Below are 15,260 nucleotides of genomic sequence, written 5' to 3'. Positions count from 1 at the left end.
CTATAGGCATCTTCTCAAAGCATGATGCCTTTCTGCATTTATTTTGAATGTAATTGCCATTTCTTTTGTCATTTGCTGTGTGTATGGGAGTTTCCTGGTGGAATCTTTTGAAATATGCACATTTGACTGTTGAATAGCAGTTGAAGGAAATGGGGTTTTCACTGGCTGATGATTTGATTTCTAGAGAACAGGTTGGACCGTGTCTGACAGATCAATTTATATCCAATAGGGATGTCAGTTTTCAGACATTTTCATAATCGATCATTGTGGAAATTAACGATCGATTAATCGTTAACATTAATAGTGCAATATGCACATGTGCATGTAGCCTATTGTTTAAATATTATTTAAATGTATTTACTTAAGAAGTGCATGTATTGGCTTTTTCCTCTTAAAATATTCTTAGTTCAGGGTATAAATATGTTTAGGCTATGTTTAGTTCATAATTTGGAATTGTTTACAGTTAATGAAATACTGTTAGTAGTAACTTTTCTTAAGATACTTAAGATATGACTTGTTTTCATATTTGAGTTCATTAACTTCACGTTGTGGATTGTGGGATATTTCAGATCTTTGGACTTTAAAAAAATTGTTTTTGATTAGAAATTGTCAAATTATAACACTGCGTAAACACTGTATATAACATAGGCTACTGCTTCTCTAGTGATAGTGTGAGGTCAGCTGAATGTAGCCTATCTTCGTGCTTTCCCAGCAATCGTTGATGTAATTGTTGATCTTGTTTCATCCCAACCTACAGTACATGTCTTGTATTTTAACACACTATCACCATTTGTGCTGAAAACTTCAGTTCATTTATAGAGAAACGCTCCAACACTGTTGACATTGAGCCCGCTTCATGATGTGTGTGGCTGTGGCTTCTGTGATTTTTGGATAATATTTGACAGACAGCATGCAAGCACCCTCTAGCAGTGGTTGACCATATAGACAGCCTTTTCAACGTCTGCTGTCATGATTACTGCCTATTTGTCCTGAAATGTATTAATCGAAGATGGATAAGCTTAATCGATCAAATTAACGACAATTAATTGATTTTCGATTTAATCATTTACATTCCTATATACAATAGAGAAGCGTCACTACCAGCATCAGTATTTCCGAATGCAACATCAACCCGCTAGTTTTAAAGTTAGCAACAGCGATACAGTATCATTTGTTCACGTGACTTTTTTTGCATTGTGAAAAGAAATGGCTGTGGTCAATAAACGAGGTGCAGACAGTCCACTCGTTAGCGATGAACGAAAAAGTCCATCAGGAAGTGTCTCCGCTGTTGGCTGCACATGGCTACCACCGGACCTACCAACAGTGTAGGGAAAAGTAAAACAAAATTAAGTGACTAAAGAACCATCAAGGAAAAATGCTTCGACCAAATGGATGCCATCTAAATTGCCCCCCCCCCCCCACAAACTACACATGCATACATTTGTTACAATTAAATGAACACTTTCTCCATATGCACCATTTACTTGATTTGTAATAAATATTTTACATAAAATAGAAATGCGATCGTGAGTCTTCAGGAACTTCTCAGCCAAACAGATGTGTCTTGCCCATTGTCACTACATGTATAACTCTTTGTTGTAGTGAATCAGAATCAGAATCAGCTTTATTGCCAAGTATGCTTACACATACAAGGAATTTGTCTAGGTGACAGGAGCTTCCAGTCAACAACAATACCAAAAACAGCAGCAAGACATAGGTAATTAAAAACAAAAAAGAACACAAAATAAATAATTATACATATACGTACATACACTCACCTTCATACATACCCACATACACACACGTAGTGCAAATCTAATACAATCTGTATATAAAGAACAAAAAACAGTATGTACATAGCAATGTAAGTAATGGCAGAAGTGGATATGTTGGATAATATAAATTAAAATTAAACTGTGTATTGCACATAATTATTGCTCAATGGGGCAATTTAATTGTTCATTAGATGGATGGCCTGAGGGAAAAAACTGTTCCTTTGTCTGATGGTTCTGGTGTTCAGAGCTCTGAAGCGCCGGCCAGAAGGCAACAGTTCAAAAAGGTAGTGGGCAGGGTGAGTGGGGTCCAGAGTGATTTTACCAGCCTTTTTCCTCACTCTGGAAGTGTATAGTTCTTGAAGGGGGGGCAGCGGGCAACCAATAATCCTCTCAGCAGACCGAACTGTCCTTTGTAGTCTTCTGATGTCTGATTTCGTAGCTGCACCAAACCAGACAGTTATTGAAGTGCAGAGGACAGACTCAATGACTGCTGAGTAGAACTGTTTCAGCAGCACTGGTGGCAGGTTGAACTTCCTCAGCTGGCGAAGGAAGTACAACCTCTGCTGGGCCTTTTTCACAATGCAGTCGATGTGTATCTCCCACTTCAGGTCCTGTGAGATGGTAGTGCCCAGGAACCTGAATGACTCCACTGCTGCCACAGTGCTGTTTAGAATGGTGAGGGGGGGACAATGTTGGGGTGTTCCTCCTAAAGTCCACAATCATCTCCACTGTTTTGAGTGTGTTCAGCTCCAGGTTGTTTTGACTGCACCAGAAAGCCAGCCGTTCAACCTCCTTTCTATATGCAGACTCATCATCTCGGATGAGACCGATGACAGTGGTGACAGTGGTGTCGTCTGCAAACTTCAGGAGCCTGACAGAGGGGTCCTTGGTGGTGCAGTCATTGGTGTACAGGGAGAAGAGAAGTGGGGAGAGCACACATCCCTGGGGGGCACCAGTGCTGATGGTACAGGTGGTGGAAGTGAATTTTCCCTGCCTCACAAGCTGCTGCCTGTCCGTCAGAAAGCTGGTAATCCACTGACAGATAGAGGTGGGAACAGGGAGTTGGTTTAACTTAGTCCAGAGTATATCTGGTATGATTGTGTTGAAAGCCGAGCTGAAGTCCACAAAAAGGATCCTTACGTATGTCCGCGGTCTGTCCAGATGTTGCAGGATATGATGCAAACCCATGTTGACTGCATCATCCACAGACCTGTTTGCTCGATAAGCAAATTGAAGGGGGTCCAGAAAGGGTCCAGTGATGTCCTTCAGGTGGGCCAACACCAGTCTCTCAAATGACTTCATGACCACAGATGTCAGGGCGACAGGTCTGTAGTCATTAAGTCCTGTGATTTTAGGTTTCTTACGGACGGGGATAATAACTGAGCGTTTGAAGCAGCATGGGACTTCACACTGCTCCAGTGATCTATTGAAGATCTGAGTGAAGATGGGGGCCAGTTGGTTAGCACAGGAACGAAGGCAAGCTGGTGAGATGCCATCTGGTCCTGGAGCCTTCCTTGTCCTTTGCTTCCAAAAGACACGGCACACATCGTCCTCACAGATCTTGAGTGCAGGTAGTGTAGCAGGAGGGGGGAGGAGGGGGGTTGCAGGAGGTGTTAATGGTTGTGAAATTAAGGTCCGAGTGCATGTGGGGTGTGAAATCGGGCCTTTCAAATCTGCAGTGAAACACATTCAGGTCGTCAGCCAGTCGTTGGTCCGCCACAGGGTTGGGGGTAGGAGTCCTGTAATTAGTAAGTTGTTTCAGGCCACTCCACACTGATGCAGGGTCGTTAGCTGAAAACTTGCTTTTCAGCTTCTCAGAGTAGCTTCTTTTAGCCACTCTGATTTCCTTATTTAGTGTGTTCCTGGCCTGATTATACAAGACTCTATCCCCACCCCTGTAAGCCTCCTCTTTGGCATGACGAAGCTGTCTGAGTTTCCCTGTGAACCATGGTTTATCATTGTTGAATGACAAAAATGTCCTAGTAGGGATGCACATATCCTCACAGAAACTGATGTATGATGTAACAGTATCTGTGAGCTCGTCCAGGTCTGTAGCTGCAGCTTCAAAAACACTCCAATCAGTGCAGTCAAAGCAGGCTTGTAGTTCCAGCTCTGCTTCAATAGTCAATCTCCTTATAGTCCTTACAACTGGCTTTGTTGATTTTAATTTCTGCCTGTAGGTCGGGAGAAGATGAACCAGACAGTGATCAGAGAGACCCAAAGCTGCACGTGGGACAGAGCGATATGCATCCTTTAATGTTGTATAGCAGTGATCCAATATATTCCTGTCTCTGGTGGGGCATGTAATGTGCTGTGTATTTGGGCAGTTCGCGTGTGAGATTTGTTTTGTTAAAGTCCCCAAGAATAATAATGACTGAGTCCGGGTATTGTTGTTCTGTGTCTGAGATTTGATCAGCCAGCTGTTGCAGCGCTAAGTTCCCAGACGCGTTAGGAGGAATGTGAACACTCACCAGAATAAACGAAGAAAACTCCTCGGCGAGTAGAACGGCTTACAGTTAATAAAGAGCTTCCAGATTAGGACAGCACATCCTCTTTAGTGTTGTTACATCTGTACACCAACTTTCGTTGATGTAAAAGCATGTTCCACCGCCTCGTTTTCCCGTTAACTCAGCGATGCGATCCGCTCTGAACAGCTGGAAGCCCGGCAGATGTAATGCGCTGTCCGAATGGCTTCACTCAGCCAGGTTTCAGTGAAGCACAGTGCAGCAGAGTTTGAAAAGTCCTTATTAGTATGTGTGAGGAGATGTAGTTCGTCCGTTTTGTTGGGAAGAGAGCGGAGATTTGCGAGATGAATGCTCGGCAGCGCTTTGCGAACGCCGCGCTGACGGAGTTTAACCAGCACGCCAGCTCGTCTCCCTCGCCTGCGTCTCGTAGCGCATCTAAACAACACAGCAGCGCCTCCAACTAAAATGTCCAGCAAAACGTCCGAATATTGAAAAACCGGGAAAAGATGATCTGGTATGTGCTGCCGAATGTTCAGCAGTTCGTCCCTGGTAAAACTGATTGGTAAAAGATTGCTAAACACAGGACAAACTAACAAAAACAACAAAAGAATTGAAGAGCTCCACACCGAGGCGGCCATCTGCGGCGCCATGTTGTAACCTACACAGCTTGTACTACACAGCTAGAGAGACACTCCTACCGGCTGGAGAAAGTATTTTCAGGGTTTCATATTATTTTACTGTGGAGCCCAGGCTGTAGTTACTCTATTGACCATTCTGAAAGGAATCTTTCTCTGTATTTTGTGCAGGAACCATGTGAAGCCACAGCCTCGTGCTGATGTTGGTCAGCTGACTGAGACTTTGTCTGGTACCAGCAGTCCTCAGCCCTCATGCACCCCTACTTCCGACACCAGCGTTTCCACCCTCACCCCGCTCTCTGAACTGCCAACTTCCCCCAGAGAGAACCACCACTCAGATCTCGGCATCATCAACCGTGTCAGGTCTGTCCACTCAGAATGCACACATTAATGACAAAGTATTGTGAAGTAATTTCTTTAGTAGCTGTCTAAAAAGAGCAGTTTTGATTGTTTTGACCCGGAGATGATAAACTAAGTGCATAGAGGGAACAAGGGAGTGATAAGATGACTTGGGAAATTCCTCTATGGTCACTTCCCAGTCCCTTTTCATTTCTTAAAGTCTCTGTCACTCCTGTCCCAGTGAGCCGTTTGATTGAGATCTGAGGGTCATCTGTAGCGTGTGAACACTTAAGTGAAGATGGGTGTAATAATTACGGTGTTTAAACAACTTCTGATGTGTGCAGGAGAGGAAGCTACCGTGGCATGAGGAGAAGAGATGAAAGAACGGTCAGTCCGTAAACTTGTTTATCTGCTGTTAACTAAAACTTGCTCTTGTTTCTCTAAGCATATATTTTTTGCATCTGCAGAGGCATTCTGAAATGGAGGTGAAAAATCCACCCCCTAAGTTTGACCTTGCTACCACTAGTTTTCCACCATTGCCGGGAGGTGTGCCGAGCCATCTGCCAGCTGTGGCCATGCCAGCAGAGTCAGTGTTGGAGAATCGAATGGCAGATGTTGTTAAAGGCATCAATAGGGACAAGGTATAAAGAGCTACTTAATTATTTTATTCCATCACACTTTTCATTACTCAAGTGATTTCCAAGATTGTCTACATTAAAGCAGTTGCAATTTGTCTGTCTGTCTGTCTTTGTGCTTTAGTTCGATACGAATAAACAAGATGTTATTCAAGAGACAGGAACGTGTCAAGTGGAAGCAGAATCAACTGCACCCTCCATTCCAGCGCCAAAGCTCCCCTCCACTCAACAGGACACATCTGCCACGAGGTACACAAATGCATATACTGTATGTAATGCATACCATATGAATACCCTACTTCTCCACAAAAGCTCCTCCAGAAGACTGCAAGGCTGTTTTAGTGTGAATCTGAAATGAGAAGCTTCACTGCGGACATGCGAGCCTGGAATAACGGCTGCTTTTGCCAGTGTGCACGATACAACTCCCTGTAGTCGAGAATTAGGACTCCGCAAGCTTCGGGAAAGTTTAAATGGAGATTCTCATTTAAAAAAAAATATATATAGTACATACACACACACACACACACACACACACGCCTTATATCTGGTGGGGAGAGCCGTAAAGTGGCATCTGCCTGTTGCAAAATCACCCCTGATTTCTCTCCATAAAGCAATTTTGCATAGTAAACTTCAAACAGTTCATTTCAAAAGGATTTAGTGTATAATATTTTGAAGATTAGCGAAAAGGCAGTCAATTTATTAAGTGAGGAGCTGTTTCCTCACAAAAGCAGTTTATTCAACACACTGAGGCATCTCCTCCATAAACATTAATTCAAAAAGTACAGCCTATAGTCTCTGCAGTGTACAGTCCATAGAATGTCTATGGGAGTGCCTCGTTATGCTATTTTAGGCTAAGCTTGTAGGCTTCTGGTTTAAACCTCCATGGCAGCAAAGCGTTGTTATCATTGGCATGGTGTCACACTGTGCACTTGTGGCATCAAAAAGGGTTGCTGACACAGTTAACATTTTTACAGGACATTGTGTCCGATGTTTGAATTTTTAGTACATGAGGACATTTTAACGGTCAAAAAAATTGGCTAACGGAAACCCTGACATGGTCATGTTTGGGAAATGGCAGTTTGAATTCTGCAAGTCATCACCTTATGTGTCCCATGGTAGATGATCATACAGGTTTAGAATGACATGAAGTTGAAGTCTTTTAAAGCCCCACTTTTCATTTTTGGACTAGAGATGTCACCATGTTCTCCCCTGATCTGATTCTGATACCTGAAATCTCAATATTGGCCGATGCCAGTGTTGATTATTTATTTATTTATTTATTTATTTTTACGTAGAATTAGGGCTGGGCGATATGGCAAAAACATTATCACTATATTCTTTTTCATAACATTCAATATCGATATTTATGATATTCAATCACTTTTTTTTTTTCTTTTTAAACTTCTATCTGGACTTTAAAAGGATTCAGATCTCTTTTGTTCACTTTAGTTGTAAGATATCGGTCCACATTTTTTTGGAACCCAGTCAAATTAAACATGATTGTTGTTTGTAAACTAATATTATTGATTTATAATTTTATAACATGTCATTTTAAATCCCTCTGGCTTTTATTTTAATGGTCGCTCCATTCCAGGAAGGCTTGAAATTGGGCTATTTCACAGTAGTTTAATTAGCTTCTTATTCAGAACCTGGTGACATGCTCCTGTGCTGTTCTCAATGCATGTTATTAACAAACTGAACTATTGAGCTTCTACATCTGAGATGTTGTTCATGTAGCACTTACATATTGCACACTGACTTTTGCTCGTCAGACAGATACCAGTTTCATCTAAAAACTTCAGTATTGGAGCCAATACCAGGCAGGTATTGGATCGGTGCATCCCTCGTATGGATTGAGTTAAATCGGTGAAAGGTTGAACGAATAGAAGCCGGTTGAATAAAATTTGGAATCCTATACTTATTTTTTTGTAGTGTGTCACATCAAGTAAAGAACCCAGCGGATGTTCAAATCTCTGACACACCTCCCAACTCTGCATCAGTGGCCGCAAACCCTGTCCAGCCTGTTCCCGCCCCCAAACCTTCAAGCAACCAATCAACGTCAAGCACTGCATCTTCTCCACCTGTCCTGAGCCCAATTGAGCAGGTAAGCACCATTATCTGTTGAATCATATTTTCATAATTTTCTGTTTCTTTAGTAAACAGTATGTATAGTGTGCAGAGAGTGCATGCTAGGTTTGCACAGTATACCGGTACTAAAGAAATTCTGCGATACCACAACATTTTAAACTATACAATATCATCTTGTTCATTTCGGTACCATATTAAAGTATGCTGCCATTTAGCAAAATGTAATGTGAGATTTTTGAGATTGAATCAGACTATTTTAAAATAATAATAAAAACTTTCGATATGGCCAAGTGTGATCATTATACAGCAGAAGGATATCGTTTAATGAAATTATATACAGTCACGTGCATGCCACGAACTAATGAGAAGCTGTACGCGCACAACACACTACTAATACTTGATTTTCATGCAGTGGGTCCAATAGTATCCATCTGCAGAGAAATATTTGGTGTATAATTGGCTGTGAACTCTCAAATGACCGTTTTCACCGTGGCAGCTTGGAGACTTTGCCTTGCAAGTTGAGGGAAGCTTGATATATCGAACCCTTCACTAACAGGAAGAACTCCAAAGGTCTTAAAAATAAAATTCCTGCTGAAATAAGTGCTCTATTCAAGACATTACGACAGAAAAATATTACTACTGTATAAATGTGTAATATTAGTACTGTATAGTATATATATATATATATATATATATATATATATATATATATATATATATATATATATATATATATACAGTGAGGAAAATAAGTATTTGAACACCCTGCTATTTTGCAAGTTCTCCCACTTGGAAATCATGGAGGGTCTGAAATTGTCATCGTAGGTGCATGTCCACTGTGAGAGACATAATCTAAAAAAAAATCCAGAAATCACAATGTATGATTTTTTAACTATTTATTTGTATGATACAGCTGCAAATAAGTATTTGAACACCTGTCTATCAGCTACAATTCTGACCCTCAAAGACCTGTTAGTCTGCCTTTAAAATGTCCACCTACACTCCATTTATTATCCTAAATTAGATGCACCTGTTTGAGGTCGTTAGCTGCATAAAGACACCTGTCCACCCCATACAATCAGTAAGAATCCAACTACTAACATGGCCAAGACCAAAGAGCTGTCCAAAGACACTAGAGACAAAATTGTACACCCCCACAAGGCTGGAAAGGGCTACGTGGAAATTGCCAAGCAGCTTGGTGAAAAAAGGTCCACTGTTGGAGCAATCATTAGAAAATGGAAGAAGCTAAACATGACTGTCAATCTCCCTCGGACTGGGGCTCCATGCAAGATCTCACCTCGTGGGGTCTCAATGATCCTAAGAAAGGTGAGAAATCAGCCCAGAACTACACGGGAGGAGCTGGTCAACGACATGAAAAGAGCTGGGACCACCGTTTCCAAGGTTACTGTTGGTAATACACTAAGACGTCATGGTTTGAAATCATGCATGGCACGGAAGGTTCCCCTGCTTAAACCAGCACATGTCAAGGCCCGTCTTAAGTTTGCCACTGGCCATTTGGATGATCCAGAGGAGTCATGGGAGAAAGTCATGTGGTCAGATGAGACCAAAATATAACTTTTTGGTCATAATTCCACTAACCGTGTTTGGAGGAAGAAGAATGATGAGTACCATCCCAAGAACACCATCCCTACTGTGAAGCATGGGGTGGTAGCATCATGCTTTGAGGGTGTTTTTCTGCACATGGGACAGGGCTGACTGCACTGTATTAAGGAGAGGATGACCCGGCCATGTATTGCGAGATTTTGGGGAACAACCTCCGTCCCTCAGTTAGAGCATTGAAGATGGGTCGAGGCTGGGTCTTCCAACATGACAATGACCCGAAGCACACAGCCAGGATAACCAAGGAGTGGCTCTGTAAGAAGCATATCAAGGTTCTGGCGTGGCCTAGCCAGTCTCCAGACCTAAACCCAATAGAGAATCTTTGGAGGGAGCTCAAACTCTGTGTTTCTCAGCGACAGCCCAGAAACCTGACTGATCTAGAGAAGATCTGGATGGAGGAGTGGGCCAAAATCCCTCCTGCAGTGTGTGCAAACCTGGTGAAAAACTACAGGAAACGTTTGACCTCTGTAATTGCAAACAAAGGCTACTGTACCAAATATTAACATTGATTTTCTCAGGTGTTCAAATACTTATTTGCAGCTGTATCATACAAATAAATAGTTAAAAAAATCATACATTGTGATTTCTGGATTTTTTTTTAGATTATGTCTCTCACAGTGGACATGCACCTACGATGACAATTTCAGACCCCTCCATGATTTCTAAGTCGGAGAACTTGCAAAATAGCAGGGTGTTCAAATACTTATTTTCCTCACTGTGTGTGTGTGTATGTATATATATATATATATATATATATATATATATATATATATATATATATATATATATATATATATATATATATATATATATATATATATATATATTAAATGTTTATTATTAATATTATCAAGCAATATCACAAAAGCAAATGTATTGACTATCAGAATGTTGTGATTCAGCCATGGTAGCATTTTGCCTATAAAGTTTTAATAACATTGAAATATTATTGTTGAACTTTCATTTGATTAAAGCTATGTACAGTATGTATTTGATTTAACATAATTTAATCATAACATTTAATTAAAACTTTTTACATGGAATCCAGAAAAATGAACTGCAGTTCTTTTAGTCAAGTAATTTTCTGTGTAATTTCATCAAATTATAATTTTTTTTTTAATGATTTATTTGTTGCCTAAATGATAATTGGTATCGATACCAAGGAACCAGGGCTGATATTGAATCGACTCAACCCTAATGCACGCACCCAGGTGACCTATTATGATTTCCAAAATGTGTTGTATTAGGTGCTGTCCTAGGTGCTGTCCTATACTGCAGTGTGTTCAACCTTCTATTGTCAGTGTGACCAATAAAACCGATATGTTATCAGTCACAAATTAACATCTCATCAGGTTGCCAATGGGGTATAAATTTATTACTCAACACTGGATAAAGAAATTCAAAATAACTACTGTACTGATTAGTAACAGATTTTTAAAGGAGACAACTGAACACCGCTCGTTGATTCAACAGTGCGTTGCATACGACTGTTTGAAACGTGCATTTTGGATGCTGCATTTTGAGATTTAGTTGGCAGTGCTGTATGCTGTAACAAGTATTATATTTCATGTCCAAACATTGCTAATGTTTGCTCTTTTGCTTTACTACTGAGGGACTAAAAATAAATGTTTTGTTAGATTACCATTTTTAATTGACTGTCGTCTTAGGAGCCTCGGAAGCTGAGCTATGCAGAGGTGTGTCAGAGACCACCCAAAGACCCTCCTCCCATGCCGGTAGCCCCGCCTAGCCCCACCCCCTATCCTACCACAAACCAACCACTACGTGAGCTTCGTGGCAATAAAGCAGAAGGCCCAGCCTCATCCCACTGCAGCTCCCAAGAGAAAGCAGAGAAAGGAAGTGAGAGTCGGACGTCCAGAGTGCTGACTGGCCACCAACGTGGTTACGGCCCCAGAGGGTCAGGTTTTAAGCTCAGAGAGCAGCAGAGACGGCCTCCTCAGGGTCTACGCACCTCTCCACAGTCAGGGTATAACAGATGCAGTGGAAAAGAACAAAACATCCCACCCAGATCGCCAAAGTAATGCCTCGTATGCCCACAATACATGCACACTTGTGTGTGCACTTCGATATATACACACACACACATATATATATATATATATATCACAAAGCAAGAGTCTCTCTGTCTGTCTGTCTGTCTCTCTCTCTTATATTTATATATAAAGATAAATCTACATATGAAAACTGGACTGTTGCACTGTGGTGTCAAAGAACCCTCTACTTCCTTAAAGACTTGTGACATTTGGGAACTTGATCCATAAAAATCCAGGAGAAAACTAGGAATTTAAGAGAGAAACAAACCTTTTAAACTTGAAAGGAGGACAAACGGGCCATGCTTCCTGTGGTGTCTGTGATTTTACAACGTTTGATTAGTGAATGGATTTTGATTTTACTTGGAGTGTTTAAGGTCCTGGAACTAGTGTATAATGCTGTAAATTTTTATTATCTATAAAAACTATAGATTTTTTTTTTTTTTGTAAAAGTACTGTTGGTGAGACATTTAGACAGCACATGTTCTCCATATGCAACAAAGACCACGTGAAACTGCTTCTCACTGGTCCATACATCTCACGTGTTTGTTACTTTCTGTTTGCACCTGTCCTAAATGGGGCTGGGACAAAAAAAAGAAACGTTTAAAGATGCATCACAATGCTTTCTCAAATGATTCTGTCTCATTGCACAATTTATGATTGAAATAATGTTTTTTTTTTTTGCTTTTTAGAAAAAGCTTAGAGGACTGCAAATGTATATGTATTCAAAATTTTGCACGTTTCTGCCCAGAGCTGGAAGAACAATGGTCTGTTGTTCTTGCTGTCTATTTGACTTGATGTCATAAGGTCTGGTCCAAATTGAACATTATGTCAAGAGAACTGCCCACTTAGACAGGAAAAGCCATCTGACTGACATATAAATTGTCTAAATAGACATGGAAATAAATTAAATGGTTTGGCAATTTCTTTGAATGGTTGTATTGAAGACACTGAAATGGTTGAGGAAATTGTGTGTAGTCTGTGATCAGCGCTTCTACTCGTCTTAAAAATAGCAAGGACAGGTCAATCCGGTACTTGTAAATTAGTTTAATTTTATTTTAAGTTTGGGTGGAAATGGTGTGCATGGAAGTTGCGTTGAGGCAGCCGATCAAATTTAATTTACCAGATCGAAAAAGTACTTATGTTTTGTGTGTAGTATGAATCAGATGGTCAGCGAACGGAATGTGGGTGTGCCCTCATTGGTTGAGACTCATTCCAAACAAAAATCCTTAATCAAGTATCATAGCTTCCACAGAATTCAAAGAGTGCACGGAAAATTGCTTGGTCAGTCAGCTGTTTTATTGGAAAAGATTTGGCTTTTGTTCAATTATTGAGATGCATTGAATCATTTCATGGAGTCACAATGTGATCACGAATCAAAATCAAATTGACTTGTAAGGTGCCTAAAGGTTCCCACCCCAGTCCAAAACTGCAAATTGAAACCGGTTGCATGTACGCAATGTTCAAAGAGGGGGAAATGTGTAGGTTTAACCAAGTACAGAATGAGACTAAAAAGTAAGTAATTTCTGAAATAAACTTTTCAAAACAGCTTTCCAAATGCACCCCCGTCTGCTGTTGGTCAATCAAAGAGACTGATTTTGAGAAGATTAACATTAAGGTTGGATGGTAGAAAGTATTTTAACAAAGTTACATAAGCTTTTAATATGAATTTCATGAAAAATGGAATAGTACTGGGCCTCCATTTGAAAGAAGACAAGTAAATGATGGACAAACATAGGATGTATGTTTTAAGAGCATTTTGAGTTGGCATGCTGTGCTGCATCATGTGTTGTAAAGTGTCATCTGTGATGTCCAGTGTTTTTGAAGGCTGGGTCTGTCAATAACCAAGGGAAGATCAAGCTGCTTTTAAGGCTGAAAGAATTAAATCATTTGTTTAGATGAGCAAGTCTTGAATCCACTGTCTTCCTTGCCCTCTGAAGTGAAAGTATTGTTAGACTTTTATAGCGATCAGGTGTTTGTACTGTTGGCTTTTGACTGAATTGTCAGTTTTTCCTTCTGCTGTAGATGCTGGTTACAATAATCGGTGTGGATTTTACTTTGTCAGAGTTCATATGCTGCTTCAGAAGTGTGGTTCATGTCCAGTCTCTAATATTCAGTCAGTCCACATGGTCTTTTGTTTGCTTTGTTTAATCTGTATGTTTAAGCCTGTATATTTCAGGTGTGATGACCTGTATGCAGAGTGATGTTCTGTAATATACCTGCTACAGTGTTCATAAATTATTTGTCATTGATATCATAATGATTTTTGGTAATGGAGGGGAATTCTGGACCTCAAGAGAAAATTGATGTATGACTGCTAATTACGTCCAAGGCTTAATGCAGGTTTTTTTTTTTTTTTTTTTTTTTCTTGATCATAGCCTTTTTGAATTCAGTAATCATAGAAAGGTTTAGGGGGCTTAAGTTTTAGTTATTGAAATGTATTTTTGAATGTGTTTTAAATGTTTCATTTGTGATGCTTAAATGCATGATTTTCAATTTCTCCTCCCCACTTTATTAACTCCTCTCTCATTCACATGTATGTTGTGCACCGATCCAGACCAAAGTCAAATCAGACAATCTCAGGAAGTGCTGTTTAAATAAGAACTCATCATTCTGTCATGTGCTGTTTAACGAGCGAGTGATTATAATCATGATCATGTAGTTGTGCGTATGCATATGTGTTTTAATTTTATGAAACATCCTTTTGACTAGGGGCCTTCTAAAGGTAACAATGTGACCTAATAATAATTCTCAAAATTCCCTCATTTTATTTGGCAACTTTAAACCGAAGAACAGTTTGGGAGAGAAAGTTCATGTGGGCATTGTTTTAATTTATTTTGTTTTAAATAAGTTTTTTGTTCAACTTAAATTAGTGTGGCTTTCTTGTCCTAACATATGTGATAATAGTTTTGAGATTTGTTATTTCAGATTATTTTCTGTATTTGCCGATTTATTCTATTTTGATGCAAATTGTGTAGAGACCGTGCCACTAAAATTAGAGAAATCAGTGGATCTGGTTGTATTTTTTGTTTATCTGAATTAATTGATTTGATTCATAACTGGCTGTTTAAATGAAATGTATTAAGTTGTTGCTAATCTTATATCCTCTGTAGCCTGTAAGATTGTTAGACATGAAATTGAGAAAGTAGCAAATGTTTAGTCAGAAAAAGAACAAAAAAATGTTTTTTTTTTCTCTCATAGGTTCTGTACTGTGAGAGAATAGGTATAGCAACTGCTGAGAGAAGTGAAGTGTTTTGACAACATTATAGATGTTAAATGAAAAAAAGGAAATGAATGAAATAAAATCTAAAATTATTTTAATCTGCATGTTTGCATTTATTCTTGAACACCCTGACAGTGATGGTAAAGGGTTCCTAGTATTAATAAAAACATTGACTTATGAAGATTAAACTATTCAAAAAATAATAATAATAATTAACTTTAAAACTATCTGAAAATTTGGGTTATTCAGACTGACTGTATTTTGTTCTGGAATCCTGTACACATTCTTTTACTATTATTGAATGGGGCATTTTATAGTAATTAATCAAGATGGAGGTTTATTAGTAAAGGCTATAATGCACTGTATTAACTAAAATAAGAATAAACATAAGTCAAATAAATGAATCTAGCCACGAAATGCAGTTTTGTTTTT

The 15,260-nt window shown here is 39.5% G+C and overlaps 1 protein-coding gene across 3 annotated transcripts in view; it reads left to right on the top strand.

Annotated features, from left to right (window-relative positions):
- Positions 1 to 15,146, top strand: part of larp4ab (La ribonucleoprotein 4Ab) — a 43,794-nt gene extending 28,648 nt beyond the window's left edge. Inside the window, exons 12-17 of one of the 3 annotated variants that reach the window (XM_052140310.1) lie at positions 5,047 to 5,238; positions 5,559 to 5,601; positions 5,682 to 5,855; positions 5,974 to 6,098; positions 7,782 to 7,953; positions 11,225 to 15,146. In XM_052140310.1, coding sequence (XP_051996270.1) covers positions 5,047 to 5,238; positions 5,559 to 5,601; positions 5,682 to 5,855; positions 5,974 to 6,098; positions 7,782 to 7,953; positions 11,225 to 11,596 — 1,078 coding nt within the window. In that variant the 3' untranslated portion in view covers positions 11,597 to 15,146. The remainder of the gene's footprint in view (positions 1 to 5,046; positions 5,239 to 5,558; positions 5,602 to 5,681; positions 5,856 to 5,973; positions 6,099 to 7,781; positions 7,954 to 11,224) is intronic. The other 2 variants (XM_052140311.1, XM_052140312.1) reach the window with 2 other exon arrangements.
- The last annotated feature ends 114 nt before the right edge of the window (positions 15,147 to 15,260 follow it).

Source organism: Xyrauchen texanus, chromosome 13 (genome assembly GCF_025860055.1).
Source record: "Xyrauchen texanus isolate HMW12.3.18 chromosome 13, RBS_HiC_50CHRs, whole genome shotgun sequence".
Taxonomy (NCBI): Eukaryota; Metazoa; Chordata; class Actinopteri; order Cypriniformes; family Catostomidae; genus Xyrauchen; species Xyrauchen texanus.
The sequence above is the reverse complement of the archived record's forward strand: the minus strand, read 5'-3'. Positions and strand labels throughout refer to the sequence as shown.